The sequence below is a fragment of the Gobio gobio genome (genome assembly GCF_949357685.1).
Source record: "Gobio gobio genome assembly, chromosome: 1".
Taxonomy (NCBI): Eukaryota; Metazoa; Chordata; class Actinopteri; order Cypriniformes; family Gobionidae; genus Gobio; species Gobio gobio.
The window spans coordinates 30524174-30540289 of NC_137097.1; the positions used below are offsets into that span (position 1 = coordinate 30524174).

Sequence of the window (16116 nt, forward strand, 5' to 3'; positions counted from 1 at the left end):
TACGCTGGCAACGGGCCAGCCAATCAAATCCTCCTCTAAACGGTGCCTTTTTTTTTTAAAAGCATGTTCATAAATCGAGGTCTAATACAGGCTATTAGTGTTAAATAGATATACATTCAGTGCAGTCGCAGACTAAATACACTGAAAGTATTGCACTTATACACCAATTTTCAAAGACACCCCTTTAATAGTGTTTATTTTTATTCATCACGAGTTGATTGGAGACGTTTTAAAGAAAATACATTAGATACACACATACCTGCTCGACGTTGTGGCTACACATTACACAATGTAGTAAGGAAGGCTTGCTCCAGGTTATGTTTGAGGCTTTTAGTCGTTGTAACTAGTCTTTAGTATTTTATTTCGCTTGAATTTGCCGCTCGCCTCACTGCGTTCTCTCACCATATCGAATTCCCATTGGTTACTGATTTAGACCAATCAGAGCGCGGAGTGTCCCCGGGCGAGCGACGCCAGCTCATTGTCATTGACGAATCTGACCAATGGCCGTGCGTGTTTACTCTCCCGGAGTTGAGAGGCACGATCGGCGCCGGACAAGAGAATCGCCGTTTGGAGACTCGATTCGCGACTCCAGTGGCCTAAAGAAGCCGAGAGACCGGCGAGCGACAGCCGTTTCAATCGCATGAGGGGGACTAAGGATTGAACCACTGAAATATGCTTTTTAAAATTATGGGACATCATTGACCAGAATATTTTTCTTCTTCCTTGATTTCTAATTAAAATTATTTATTGTTATGCAAGGATATAACACACCAGTAAGTAAATATATTTATTTTTTTCTGTCATATAATTGTCGTCTTACGACGAATAAAATCAATTAAAAATAATAATAAAGAAATAAAATAATGTTTACTAGTGACTAGTTATTGTGCAACATCAAAAAGGGGAAATGCAAAACTAATAACTAATAAATCCATGCACTCGATCACCGTGCCATTTATACGCAGCATTTAAAAACTACAATTTCCAATGCATTTGTTTAATAAATCATTTTAAGAAATTTATATTTTTCAATACTCAATATAAAATTACAAATATACTAAGTAATATTTTCATGAATTCTGTTGCCGCGTACAGATTAATATTAGGCTACATTTCAAAACAGGAACGTTAATAAATCTGCTTAGTATGTATTAAATCTACTAAATGTATAATTTGGTATTGTTCAATTAGAAATATTTTCATGCATCGCAGTCCCTGCTTTTGAAACATGACAAAGAAATGTATAAATATAAAAAAATGCAACGTGCATCATCCAGATTGTCCTTTATCGTTTTCAGATCGGTGTATTACTTCGCTGATCAATGCGTAATTTTAATTAGTAAAATAGCGATTTATTTCTAATATGTTTGACTGCTGGTGTCCGAGCAGCGCGTGCTTCTCCCGGCCCAAAAACATTATTAGCTATGGAAACATGTCTTTCATGAGCTTCTGATTTAGACGAACACAAGATACCCAGATGCGTTGTGCTTTTTGGTCACTTTGACAAATACAGACAGATTTTAACGCATTTTACTTCGTGCATTGTCATGCACGAGACAAATACAACCGCTGCATTCGCGTCCGGATTATGCAAATATTTAACTACATTCACGTTTCAGCTGTCGATACAAAGCATTCAAGTATTCAATAGCATGCAAAGGCTCAGATTAAAAGCAAGCATGCGATGTGTGTGGCTGAATGTTGTGTTTGTGTGTGTGCTCGAAATGGCAGGCTGTTGTTGGAGCTGCGCGCGCGGTAATGGCTGACGGAGAGTCGGTCAGTCACTCACAGGGAGACAAAAGCTCCTGGGATACGCTTGGTTTGGATGCATGGCCTTCCACAACGCCAAACGCGGGCTTTATTTCATGTGAACATTCTCTGAAAAAGCTGTAATTGATAGTGGTATGCGTATGGCAATTAAGGAAACCATTTCAGTTATTAATTCATTCTGCATTTTCTCCAAACGTGCAATTCTACCAGAGACAACAGCACAAAAGAGCCTCGTTTAATAAAACGCAGATGAATATTAGTACAACGTCAGATGGCTATGTTAGATTTAATTGCTATAAATAAAAGCTCAAACAGAGAAAATAAAATTGCAGAAACATAGCCACACACACACACACACACACACTTATGTTTTTCAGTGTATATTAAAAAACCCAAAGGGAACTCATAAAAAATGCTATGGTATTTATAGTTTATATACAGTTTAAAAAAAATCATAATGGCTAATGTTAGGCTATATCAAAAGCAATGCCATGTTTTTTCAGAGTGCAATTGTCCTAAAATAAATATTGACAATATATAAAATATTAAAAAAAATCACAATTAACATTTTTTAAATGATTCACTCTTAAAAATGCTGGGTTTCAACCGTTATTTTTAATTAAAAAAAATTAACCCAAGAGTTGGATTTGTCCATATTTAAAGCAAATTTGGGATGAAATAACCCATCAAATGCATATGCACATCTATAATCACAATTTATTTTTTCATTTGCACATATGATTCACTTCACTCTATAAAATGATGGGTTGTATTAACCCAATTTTTGGTCAAAAAATGTCACCCAACGGCTGGGTTTGTCCATATTTGACCCAAATTTGGGTTGAAACAACCCAGCATTTTATAGAGTGTTAAGAGTTCATTCATGTGTAAATGGCCTACAACAAAAGCCAAAACAAAAGAGAGACATCAAATTGCTAGAAACAATTGCATATTGTTTGTTTGCCATCATATGTGTGCTTATAAAACACGAGAACTTTAAAAGATATATTTGTTTCTGGACAAGCCATATTTATCACGCGTATCCATGCACTCCATTCAATCACTGCCATCTCTGGCCTTTTCACATCAATTCAATGGACGTGCATTAAAAACCCCCAATGCAATTCTTCTTTTTAAGTGAATGTATATTTAAGTCGATGTATATTGCAGATTTCTTTCATGTGAAGAACACTGAGAGCATGAAGCAGATCAGCTTGTAGGGTGGTGTGGAGATATAACGTCTCTTCTTTCTTTCTTTCTTTGTAGAAAAGATGATTGAAGACTTCAACCTGAGCAGGAGAGGCGAGCCTTCCGCTAGAACAAACGCAGACGGATTACAGTACATAGGTTTCATCTGATTTCCGCGTGGTTTTTGGATTATATCTTGTGTTTTGTTTGGGAATGGAGGGTCGTGATTTCTCCTCTCCGGCGCACCTCCTCTCAGAGCGGGCCACGCTAGTGCATCGCGCCGCCTCGCGCGTCTCCTCCTCCGGCCACGGCTCCGTGCAACACGCGCCTCATTTTCCACCCGGGAAATATTACCCATCCCATATACCGATGGCGGCGCATTCAGGTTCGTTATGTTTCCTCTCATTCGGTGGCTTTTCTTTTGGAAACTGCGATGGTTTGAAACAGAGAATAGCGAATGTTTATGTTTATATTAGGCCTGTGTTTGATTGATTATTCATGTCTAGTAGTCTTGCTTTGAACAACCTCTCTAATGTAACACCAAAATACTTTAATTTAGATATCAATTATAAACTAAAATGTAATTCTTGATATTTATAGTCTTATAATAATTTTTAAATAGCTTATTTCAGGTGCAAATTATCAATGTAAACCATTAAAAAAACATTGAATCGCCTGTATGAATGGACATACTATCATTTATTGTCTTTTTTTGGGGTGTTATGCTCATATGTTTGAGTTCAGACTAAAAATCCTTGTGTATATGAATTCCATCCATTGTGAACAGAACATCTCGGTTTAATATGAATTGTGACAGGCTGTGTATGGGGATATATTATTGAGCATATGGCAGCTAGTATTATCTGTAAGGTAAGGTAGGCCAATTGTAAAAAAAAAATATATATATATTGTGCTTCAAAATTACGGTGTAAGAACATAATGCACAGGTATCTTTTAATGCATACAATATATTTGCATTTGTAGTGCATTCATTTTTGAGTAGCCTACTAAGGAGGGTCTTAATGTTTAATCTTAATAGCCTAATTAAATATAATATTTTCCAGAATACAGTACTGTAGGATGAGGAATAAGGTTAGTCAAATGCTGTTTTCTTAATAAATTGCACCATTCTTGAAAAAGATCTACAAAATATGTATTCTTGCCCAATTGATCAATAATGTAATTCACCAAACATTACAAAACCATTGAATCGCCTGTATAGAAGGATAGACTATAGTTTCTGGTCTTTTTTTCGGTTGTTATGCTCATATCTTCGAGTTCAGACTAAAAATTATTTTGTATATGAATTCCATCCATTGTGAATAGAACATCTCTGTTTAATATGAATTGTGACAGGCTGTGTATGGGGATATATATTGAGCATATGACAGCTAGTATTATCTGTAAGGTATTGTACAATTATATAAATTGTGCTTGAAATTACGGTTTCAGAACAGAATCCATGTGGTATCTTTAAATTTTGTATACATTTTTTTTAGGTCTAAATTATTTAGCATTTGTAGTGCATTCATTTGAGTAGCCTGCTTATCTTAATAGCCTAATAATATTTGTTTCTTCCCAGAATACAGCTGTGCAATGTTACGGCAGGAATGAGGAATAAGGTTGTTGATAGTCAAATACAATTTTCTCAATAATTTGCACCATTCTTGGACAAGATCTACATCCAAAATATGTATTTATGCCCAATTGATCAATAATGCACAAGTAATTCACCAACCATAGAAAATTGTACATTGTAATCAATTAAATGAAGAATGTTATTGTTGTGCATGGCTGCAGGCCTTGACGTTCTCAAGCACATGAATCCATTTAGTGCCTTGCGTTTAGATTATTTTGGGAACAAACAGATTTTCAAAGCCCATTCAATGATTATGAATATAGAATTAGGCTATTTGATTATTATAAACCAATTTAGGCTGCTAAAATGTGCTAGAATTGATTGAAAAGACAATGTTTGTACATATCCTGTTCCTTTTAACATGAAACTATCTGCAGTAAGGCATTGTTCCAGCAGTTTCCATACACTCTGATATTTATAGTTGTAGATGAGTCCATTTGGTCTTGGGGAATGAGTATTTAGGCTAATGTTAGCTAAAGGGTGCAGGTGTGCCGTTAACCGGATATGACAATGTCTTTTGGTCGTACACCCACAGCTTGCGCCACCATGCAGCCGTGCCCTTAACTGTCATCACTGTTCAATGATTGAGACAGGTGAGGGATTGTACCTAGAGATAAAATTCACAGAGCTCAGAGTTTTATAGCTTTGTCTGGAATATTACCGTCTCCTGCTTGATTCATGTGGCGACTTTCAACCGTGTTATTACTGCAACACCACCACTACACCTTAATTTTAGACATGGATGATGGACTTTGTTTAAGTTTGGTGAAAAGCACAAGTTTTTACACTGTTGTTTGTAAATGTGTGAAAGGATTTTAAACCGTGTGTATGTGTATACAGGTCGATATTTGATATTTTGAAATGATCAGCGGATGACAACTGTGCTAATTTACAGAAGTGGTCATTCTGGCTTGTTAATGAATGCATAATGCACATTTCTTTGTTTTCATATACTATAGTGAATTTGGCAAACAAACAGATGCCAGAGTGTTAATTAACCGGCAAATGGCTTGCATATAATTGTCTGCATCTTCCCGAAATTATGACTAAATATTAAGTGGTTAAATAAATAAATCACACACCTAAATCCCATATTAGTCCATCACTAATGCATATGTAACTTGACAAATACCACTATTTATTTAATCAGGCTAAGCTAAGAAAAGCACCATGGTTATGCAAACCAAGCTGGATGGCCACCAAACCAGTTTTTTTCTCGTTAAGCGAACGGACCGGTCAATAGCGTCCCGCAGGCGTGAAGGGGGTGTAGCTGGATTCGCTGTGTCCCTCCAGGGACTGCCTCCCTCACGGCCTCGCATGAATTCTTTACAAAGAACATGAATATTTCAGGGAATTGATGTACAAATGCATTCAGATGCAGGTTGGGATCCAGGCTCAGTGAAAGACCTTCTGTGGTGTCTTTCAGAGGCTTTATTATTCGGCTGCTGTTGGACTCGGAGGCTTGTAGAGACGGAGGCTGCTGTCGCAACGCTCTCTTGGCTTTGAAACAGCGATGTTCCTCAAAGACTTATGAAATGTTGGGCACGTTTCTGAGAAAGCTCTCGATTTCACTTCTCCTCACTCTGTTATTTTGGTTGTTTCCTTTTGGTTTGTTGCTTGTTCTGGGACTGAAGATGAACTTTTGCACTCATCTCTGGGCAATTTTTGTGGTAGAGCTAGCACATTGCCTGTTACAGGACAAGACATCAAATGAATCTTAAGTTGAGCTTTAAAACTTTAAAAACCTCTGCATTTGGTGCTGAGACGTTCCTCTAGCATTGCTACAAGCTTCACTTTTACACATGCTTATGGTTAGGGATTTGGATTCTCATAGACCTACATTAAAGGCACAATATGTAAGATTTTTGGATTGAAATATCCGAAAACCACTAGAACAGTGTTATATACATTTAGTCGACTTGTGTACTTGCATTATCCCAAATGTTTCCAAGAATGTTTAAATCCAGAGAAATAAGCAATTTTAACCAGGACACGGGCCGTGCATCACCTATAAATTACATCATACCCGCGTTACCCTCGATTTCCGGTTGTTTTATATTGTAGAAACCATGGAAACACCAAAGACACTTTAATATATAATGTGTTTTATTTGACAGGTGAGCAACTGTTTGGATCATTCATGAACAGAAAACTAATGATTGTTCTACATCTCAACACAGTTAGTCTTATTGTTTAAATCTGGTGTTCTTGATTTACCGCGAGTACCATGTTTTGCCATGCCTAATATCGCTCTAGCTCACTCCAGTGTAGGGATGGGCGATATCTTATCGTTTGCGATATACCGGTAAAAATTCTCCCCACGATAAGAATTTGTCTTCCCGCGATAATAACGATAAAGCCTAGTTGATGGCGAGACCCATCCACACCGTGCCACCGCTGGCCGTCTTGATGCCCTAGCGTTATTACTTTATGATGGCCACGGTGGCTGCATTCATCACTCTGTATAGCTGAACGGGGGTTGGAGAGAGATTTTCTTGTGGTGCCCCCGCAGCACTCGGTGCCCTAAGCGCCGCGCAATGGGAGCGGCGGCACTGAATCCGCATCTCACGTGCAGAGCGAAAACAACTATGGCGGAAGCTGCGGAAGAGTTCATAGCTAAACGAGGGGCTACCTCAGGGCAATCTGAACCATACAGATGTATTTTCACTCGCTGAGCGCTTGGACTGAGCGCTTAAGAGATTCGCTCTGTCTCAATCGATCGGTAAAGCACACTATTTCAGTTCATCTCAATGAATGCGCAGTGTATTTGACGCACATTAAACACTAGTGTGAGGCGCGACTGAGAGCGCTCAGTGTTTCACACACACTCAAAGAGAGAGCGAGAGAGTCTTACACAACACAGAATTGACGTGCTACATGTAAACAATATTCTTTGTTGTATTTTCCTGTAAAATAATGGCGTTTATTTGGAATTATTCAGCCTTTCATGAACAGGAAGAAACGAATGCACAAACGGGAATCTCATTGGCTGGCGTGCACCTATTACTGTGCCTGTTTTCATTTCAGCAAATCAGTTTGAATGAGCGCTGACAACGTGATTAATATTCATGAACCCAGAAGCTCATTATTCCTTAGTGCAGTTTATTTTAATTAGTAGAAGAATTCATGGTATTATTATCTTATCAACTCAAATTACTGAAGTTCTATCATTAAATCATTAGTTTCAACTTTTTTGTAATCTGAAGACATTTTTGGGATAATTACTTTTGCTGTCTCTGCTATTTTACCACTGTTTGCACCATGTATGAATAAATACAGAATCGGTTTACATGTAAAACTTGTCATTTGATTTAAAAATTATTATTGTTTGTATTGTGTGACGTTTTTTAGCACAGTTGCACTATTTAAACATTCAGTGCACTTTTACAGAGGACAATTATATCTGCAACTTTTCCATTTCTGAAAAGGCTGGTGTGGAGTTTTACATAAAAAAAAAATAATTAATTTATATATATATATATATAAAAGAATGCGTGCAGCTTTCACTTGTATCCAAAAACATGGGGAATGATACTACATTTATCGTCATTGATATCGTTATCGCAATAATAATAGAAAATATCGGGATACATTTTTAAGTCCATATCGCCCATCCCTACTCCAGTGTGAACTAGTGTCTCATAGTAGTGCCGAGCAAGTGCACGAGTAGCATTATAACATAACTTTCAACACACTCAGATGTGTGTAATAAGATAAAACAGTTCTGGGTTACCCCACATACACATGAGTGGAAGAAGAGGAAGCGCTCGTCTGAGGCAGAATAAAAGCTCCGCCTCGGTCCGCTCCAACCCTGCTTCTTACTACAGTAAAGTTAATAAATCTTTAATACATTAGCTCATCCATGAATAGGATTTCTTCCCGAGTCCTCTTCTTGCCACCGGCTGTAGAGGTGAAGACAACAACTCCCATGATTCAGAGAAATCAAGGCGTCATCAAGCCACGCCTTTGTTTTAAATAAGTGACCTCTAGCGGCGACATTTACATATTGTGCCTTTAAGTGAGGCCATATATTGAGACCAGAATATCATAGAGACTTTGCGGTATCACTCTTAAAAATTAAACTTCCAAAAAGGGGTTTTCACAGTGGTGCCATAGAATAACCATTTTTGGTGCCATTTTTTCAAGCTCTTAAAAGATATATTTTTTTTCTTCTTGGTGTGAAGAATATTTAAATGATCTAAGAACCCTGTTCCACTATGAAGAACCTTTTTGTTCAATGCAAAGTTTCCATGGATGTTACAATAAAGACCTTCATTTTTAAGATTTTTTGTAGACTGTTTTGACCTGAGCCAGAGAAGATTTCCATGTCAGAGAAGGCGGAGCATCAGAGCCACACCCACCTATTACACCATCACTATTGACCAATGGCAGTTTGAAGGCGTTTACCAGCTTTTCCAGAAAGTTCTTTGGCAAGCTGTTTCAAACTCCTGTAACAAGCTTTATTTTGGCATGATTTGGTTAGATATTACGTTACACCAGTTCGTTCTTCGATTTCGCTTGAAGTATTTCCAAGTGTATTCCCAAGCAACTGCAATCACCTCTCACATTTTCTTAAGAAACTGAAAAAAATCGAGCTGTTTCTATGCTTTACATGCCTTAATTGTAACCCTATAATGACTGAGGTTTGTGGAGTTGAATCATGGATCTTCACTAGAAAATCTTTTGGCTTCAATTGGATACAAATAGCTGATGTTCTAAATACATTTAGAATAAAAAATATAATTCAAATACAATTTTTCAAATGAAAGCAGTATCATGTTATTGTTATTGAGGCTTGATGTTGCATAAGACATTTGGTCTCCATTTCCTCCAGACCTTTGCTTCTCCAGTTCTTCTTACCACGTCTTGTCTGGGGGGGTTGAGTTGAGTTGGCTTCCTTCCTGCAACCCCCAACACACTACAAACACACACACACACCAGGACCATTGTTTCCCATCACAGCTTTGTGTGTGTTTTACAGCATGTTGCTTAAAGATAAAAACACACCCTCCCTCCCTCTTTTATTGTCTTGGAGGGGGAGAACGTCCCTGTCTGTCCCCTCATTCTTATATCCGGCCTGGATATCCCAGCAACCCAGCTCTGTTTACAGGTTAACCCTGCTGACTGATGCTTACCCTTGCGTTTTACTTTCCAGAGGGGAATAAATAACTCTACTGAGAGATTTTATTAAAGAGCTCATCGTGTGTGAATGTCTCAGAAGAGGGGGTGTGGGGAAGGAAAGGCAGGCACAGGTGTTTAGTGGGGTTGTGAATGTGTGTCTGGTGTTTATGGCAGACCTGATGAAGGGGTTTGTAGGCAGATATGAGGTTGGCTGGTCGTAAAGTCTCTCTCACTTCCAAACAATCTGAGATAGCAGTTTTAGGGCCCACATCAAGGGCTTCACTGATATTGTTAGAAACAGTTTCTATTCTTATCCTGCTTTAAAAGCATGAGATCAAAATGCGTAATGCTCTCATTGTGAATGATTCATCAGTGCACGTTAATCAAATTAGATGTGTTTGACTTGAAGTGGCGCCGATCAGACCGATCGGTGTATGACATCTAAGGACCGCGAGACGGCTCCGGATACTTTCAAATCACTATTGCGGTACTTTGCTGTCATGCACCGATCGGTCTGCGCCACACACCTAATGTCTTCGTATTAATCTTTCAGCAAAATATACATTAACTTGCTCCTCATGTCTTTTCTAATTTCTTACAATTTCAACCTCTCCTCTTCAACCACCTGGCTTGATATCAGCAAAAAAAAAAATCTGCGTGTTAAGTGCCACCTCAAGGAGCCATGAAGTAGTCCCGGAACCGCGGCAACTCTGCCGTCATTATGTTAAGCCCACCCACCGACTCAATACATGATGTGATTGGCCTGACCAGAGTTTGGTTTTTCCAGCACGCAAGCCAACGGAGAGTTGCCAGACTACTCTGGCTGCAAATTAGATTTCCTGCCGCTAGGGTGCATCGAGTTTTCTAGGCTACTACAATATATTGCCCTATCGATATATTGTCCCGCCCCTAGTGGTAACCGTATTATAAGCGGAATAATTGACTCTGGGCTGTTGAATTCAATGGCCCGTTGTTACTTCCACCTGGCTCAAGGTGAAGCAACATAAGATAAGGGGAGGCCACACATGGAACTCAATTTAACAAATAAACATTTAATAGAAAATAAGTAAAAGTAATAGTACAATAACTCAGTAAAAATAAAGAAAAGAAAAACAATCTGGAACTGAATAGGAAAAGATGAACGCCCCACAGTCCCACTCCGCCATTCCTTTTGTACTCGCGATCTCTTGACTCAAGCGCAATCACCGGTAATGCAGCACACCTGTTCCTGACGCTCACTCTAGGACATGGAACAACGCCACCTGGTGGAAAAACTCTGTAGGCCGTGACACCTCCCCTCTTAAAACAGAGACCCCTAAAAGGAAACTCTGCAAGCAAAAAACAACAAAAACTACAACAACCAAATATACATAAATTCGTGACTCATGTACAAATGACACTTACCCCTTTTCTTCTCATCACCTACCCAAACTCCATCTTTTAGTATTCTCAGGCGCCTTGAAAACACTAAAACAGATAAAACTAAGATCAAGGGCAAATGACATTTTACACGGTTGGGTTTTATTCATCCACCGGAGAACGAATCGATTTTAGTTACGAACTTAGCTGACCCTACGGAGTCAACACAATCTTCCATCCGCGGAAGCGGAAAAGAGTCGGGCTTCGTAACGCTATTTAATTTTCTATAGTCAGTACAAAATCTGTACGTCTCATCTGGTTTTGCGCCCAAAATGCATGGTGACGACCAACTGGAATAAGATGGTTTCGCAAGCCCAGCCTTTATCAAGTACTTTACCTCAGCTTCCAAAAAATTTTGCTTTTCAGGATGAACACGATAAAACCTCTGTTTAACAGGCAAAGAATCTCCAACATCAATATCGTGATATATTAGATCAGTACACGAAGGCGTATCACGGGGATATCGCTGGGCATTTAGGGGTCAAAAAAACATATCATAGTGTGATGCGCTATTTTTTCTGGCCTCGATTAAAAAGAGATGTGGCGAGTTTTATTAAGACGTGCCACACTTGTCAGATGGTAGGTAAACCAAATGAGGTTTTGGCTCCAGCGCCGTTGTTTCCCATTCCTGCTGTGAACAATCCTTTTGAGTATCTTACCATTGACTGTGTTGGGCCGTTAAATCCGTCGAAGGCAGGTTCTAATCTACTACTACTAATGCCTAGATGGTTGCTTATTTTTCACTTGATCTTTTTTATAAACAATGTTTACTTTTAAACAGCATACAGGCTTTAAATGTTAATGTATTATTTACTTATAATGATTATCATCATAAATAATAAACTCTTTGAATGTAATAATTTTTTTTAAAAATAGTAAAAAAAAAAAACATTTTGCTATGGTACCGAAATTGGTACAGAGTACCTTAAAATTTGTATGGTATTGGTACAGACTACTGGAATTTTGGTATCGTGACATCCCTTCTAGCATGTATCGAGGAAGCTAACAAACTCTTATGTGCTGAGTTCAGAAATTATCCACAAATTATATATCCCTCATATAAGTTTTTGTACATCATTTATTTGCTTAATTTTTTTACCTGATTAGCAGCTAGTTGCTTTTCTAGGGTAGATTGGTGTGTGTGTGTGTGTGTGTGTGTTCATGTTTTTTGGACCCACTTTATCTTAGGTGGCCTTAACTACTATGTACTAACATTTTAATTAATCATTTGATACAATGCACTTATTGTGTACATACATGTTTTTACATTGTACTTACATTTAAAAAAATATCTGCATGTAATTACATCTGTAATTAATTTCTGTAGTTACATTTGTAATTGCACTGTTGACACCTACCCTTACACCTAACCCTACCCTTAAAGGGTTAGTTCACCCAAAAATGAAAATTCTGTCATTAATTACTCACCCTCATGTCGTTGGACACCCGTAAGACCTCCGTTCATATTCGGAACACAAATGAAGATATTTTAGTTGAAAGCTGATGGCTGAGAAAGGCTTCACACAGGCCTCCATTGGCATTCAGTACATTGACACTTCCAAGATCCATGAAAGGCACTTAAAACGTCGTTACAAAGTCTATCTCACCACAGTGGCTCTACAATAATCATACAATGCGACGACAATAGTTTTTGTGCGCAAAAAAAAATCAAAATAACACCTTTATCCAACTTGTTCTTGTCTTCCGTGTGCGCCTCCACGACGCATGCGCGAGAATATGACGTAGCGCCGGTGTTCGGGAATCGATGAAATACACACTTAAGCTCCATTTTGAGCACTACGCCGAGACCTAAAGCACGATCAATGTAGAATCCAACAGCTTAGACACGCGCGTCTTCCTCTGCTCGTAAACAAATCGCTTCTGGGTCATATGTCCGAACGCCGGATCTGCGTCATATTCTCGCGCATGCGTCGTGGAGGCGCACACGGAAGTCGAGAACAAGTTGGATAAAGGTGTTATTTTGATTTTTTTTTGCGCACAAAAACTATTGTCGTCGCATTGTATGATTATTGTAGAGCCACTGTGGTGAGATAGACTTTGTAACGACGTTTTAAGTGCCTTTCATGGATCTTGGAAGTGTCAATGTACTGAATGCCAATGGAGGCCTGTGTGAAGCCTTTCTCAGCCATCAGCTTTCAACTAAAATATCTTCATTTGTGTTCCGAATATGAACGGAGGTCTTACGGGTGTCCAACGACATGAGGGTGAGTAATTAATGACAGAATTTTCATTTTTGGGTGAACTAACCCTTTAAACTTACCCATATCACACCACACCTGTCCCTAACCCAACCGGGATCCCACCTCAATATCAGCAAAGGTGTTTTGCAATACAATTTGAACACAGTAAGTACATTGTACTTATTCTTTGATGTAAGTACATATTAGTTAAGGCCACCTAATATAAAGTGGGGCCTGTTTTGAAATTGTAAAAATGCATAAAGTTGTGTGTGATGGGTAGGTTTAGTGTGTGTGTGTGCGTGTGTGATGGGTAGGTTTAGTGTGTGTGTGTGTGTATGCGCGTGTGATGGGTAGGTTTACGCCGCATTCACACGGGGCGTCGGCGTCAACGCTTCTCGTTTACTTTGAATGGGTGACGTCATGCGTTGCCGAACTGAATTGAGGGTTCCGTCACGTCGCTTCACTCGCGTTGCAAGCGGCAAAAGTTGAAGATTTCTCAACTTTTCAAGCACCAACGCAGGCGTCATCCAATCAGATCACCCTATGCAAATATCCTAGAGCAGACGCTAGCCAATTGCGTTCGTTTAAAACACCGGTGAATGAAGAGTGAATAAAGAGTGAAGAACGATCTAAAATGGAGGAAAAGCTAATAATTGCGGTGGGTAATCACCCGGTCCTTTACGACCAATCATTATATACATACCGGGACACAAACCGGAGAGACCAGGCCTGGAAGGAGGTGGCAGAGACAGTTGGAGAATCTGGTATGTATCGTGCTTTTATTCTGTATTCGGGCAATCGCATTCGCACGTACAACCAAATCGCCATCCATTTCGTCTCACAGACTAGCTGTCAAAAAAGCCGCTTTTTTGTGTTGTGTTGTGGTCCAAGCGGCAAGTAATGTGATTGGCTGTTGTCACAAGCTTCAGCCACGCCCTCCGTCAAGCGTTGACGCCGACTCCCGTGTGAATTAGTGTGTGATGGGCAGGTTGAGGGGGTTGGGTTAGTTTGTGTGTGTGTGTGTGTGTGTGTGTGTGTGTGTGTGTGTGTGTGTGTGTGTGTGTGTGTGCGTGCGTGTGATGGGTAGGTTTAGGGGTAGGGTTAGTTAGTGTGTGTGTGTGTGTGTGTGTGTGTGCGTGTGATGGGTAGGTTTAGGGGTAGGGTTAGTATGTGTGTGTGTGTGTGTGTGTTGGGTAGGGTTACTGTGTGTGTGTGTGTGTGTGTGTGTATGTGTGTGATGGGTAGGTTTAGGGGTCGGGTTTGTGTGTGTGTGTGCGATGGTTAGGGTTAGTGTGTGTGTGTGTGATGGGTAGGTTTAGGGGGAGGGTTAATTTGAGTGTGTGTGTGTGTGTGCGTGTGTCATCGGTAGGTTTAGAGGTAGGCTTAGTGTGTGTGTGGGATGGGTAGGTTTAGGGGTAGGATTAGTGTAAGGGAAGAGAATATACAGTTTGTACAGTATACAAACCATTACGTCTATGGAGATTCCCTGTAAACCACATGTTAAAGTGTGTGTGTGTGTGTGTGTGGCACTGTGCCATGCAGCCGTGGCGTCCCCTCACGCTGCAGGTCAGGCGGGCACAGCGACCTTACACAAAGAAGACAAGCTGGGCGGGCAATCCTTCCTGTATCACATTACCCGTATCGCATTTTCAAACCCGCCGTGTATTTTACATTTCATCAGAGGAAGCTCCCACTTCCCTTTAACCATAGCAGCTTTCGAAGAATACACCATTTAAGCAAGATGAGCAATAGAGAAGTTCAGAGGAGCCGCAGGTGAAGGGGACATCTCTCTCTCTCCATCTGTCTCTCATCAGGCGTCCTCGGGCCAACCGCCGCGTGTGCTTGTGCTGCAGGTGACAGCTGTTAGACATTAATAACGGCTCAAGCTGAAAATCCAGATTACTTGTTTTTAATTTATTATTGTAATCTTTCAGAGAAAAGAGCAGAGGAAAGCTTGTTGTGTTTTGGGTGGAGGTGGATTGTGGGTCTGTGTGTTTGGCGGCCGGTACCGACCTCAATCATGTGTCTGTCTGCCCTTTAGTAACGCTTTACAATCAAGTTAATCCATTAACTAACAATGAGCAAGAGATTTTGTTACAGTATTTATTCATCTTTGTAAAGTTAGTTCATGTTAGCTTAGGTCCATTAAATAATATTAACAACTTTTGATTTTAATAATGTATTAGTAAATGTACGAATTAACTAAGATTAATACATGCATTAGTTCATGTTAACAAATGTTAACCTTTCTGTAAAGTGTTACCATTATATTATTTAAAAATGTATTGCCAAAGTGCTTGGTAGATTTTATAACTTACACAAAGGATTTGTATTTGGTCTAGCAGTCCTGGTTTTCCACCAGACCAATATACTGGAGATCTATTTTTAATAAAATCATAAATGTTAAAGCAATGTTCTGGGTCAGTGCAAGTTAACCTTGACAGCATCAGTCATGGGATGTCGATTACTTCAGAAAATACTTTTAATGCAACCCTCAGCAAACAAAAAAAACAATATTACATTACAAATAAAAATAGAAAATTCAATATTGTGTACGTGTAATTGGACGTAACGCATATATTTATATAAACTGGGAGATGCTACACTGTTATTTTTTAGGGATTCTGGTGTCAGTGTGCACAATTCATCAGTTTGTTTTCATAATCTTTCATTGCTGTTTTTGTTAACATTACAATGGCACATGAAAAAAAAAACACATCTTGACATCCTTAACATCCAATCAAATCCCAATCGATAATCACTGTAAACCCTAACGCT

At 39.2% G+C, this 16116-nt stretch overlaps 1 protein-coding gene across 1 annotated transcript in view; it reads left to right on the forward strand.

Annotated features, from left to right (window-relative positions):
* Positions 1 to 569: 569 nt before the first annotated feature.
* The window catches only part of bahcc1a (BAH domain and coiled-coil containing 1a), a 118145-nt gene continuing 102598 nt past the window's right edge, over positions 570 to 16116 (forward strand). The window contains exons 1-2 of the mRNA XM_079825720.1: positions 570 to 773; positions 3037 to 3343. Of these exons, the coding sequence (XP_079681846.1) occupies positions 3172 to 3343 (172 nt within the window). The 5' untranslated portion in view covers positions 570 to 773; positions 3037 to 3171. The remainder of the gene's footprint in view (positions 774 to 3036; positions 3344 to 16116) is intronic.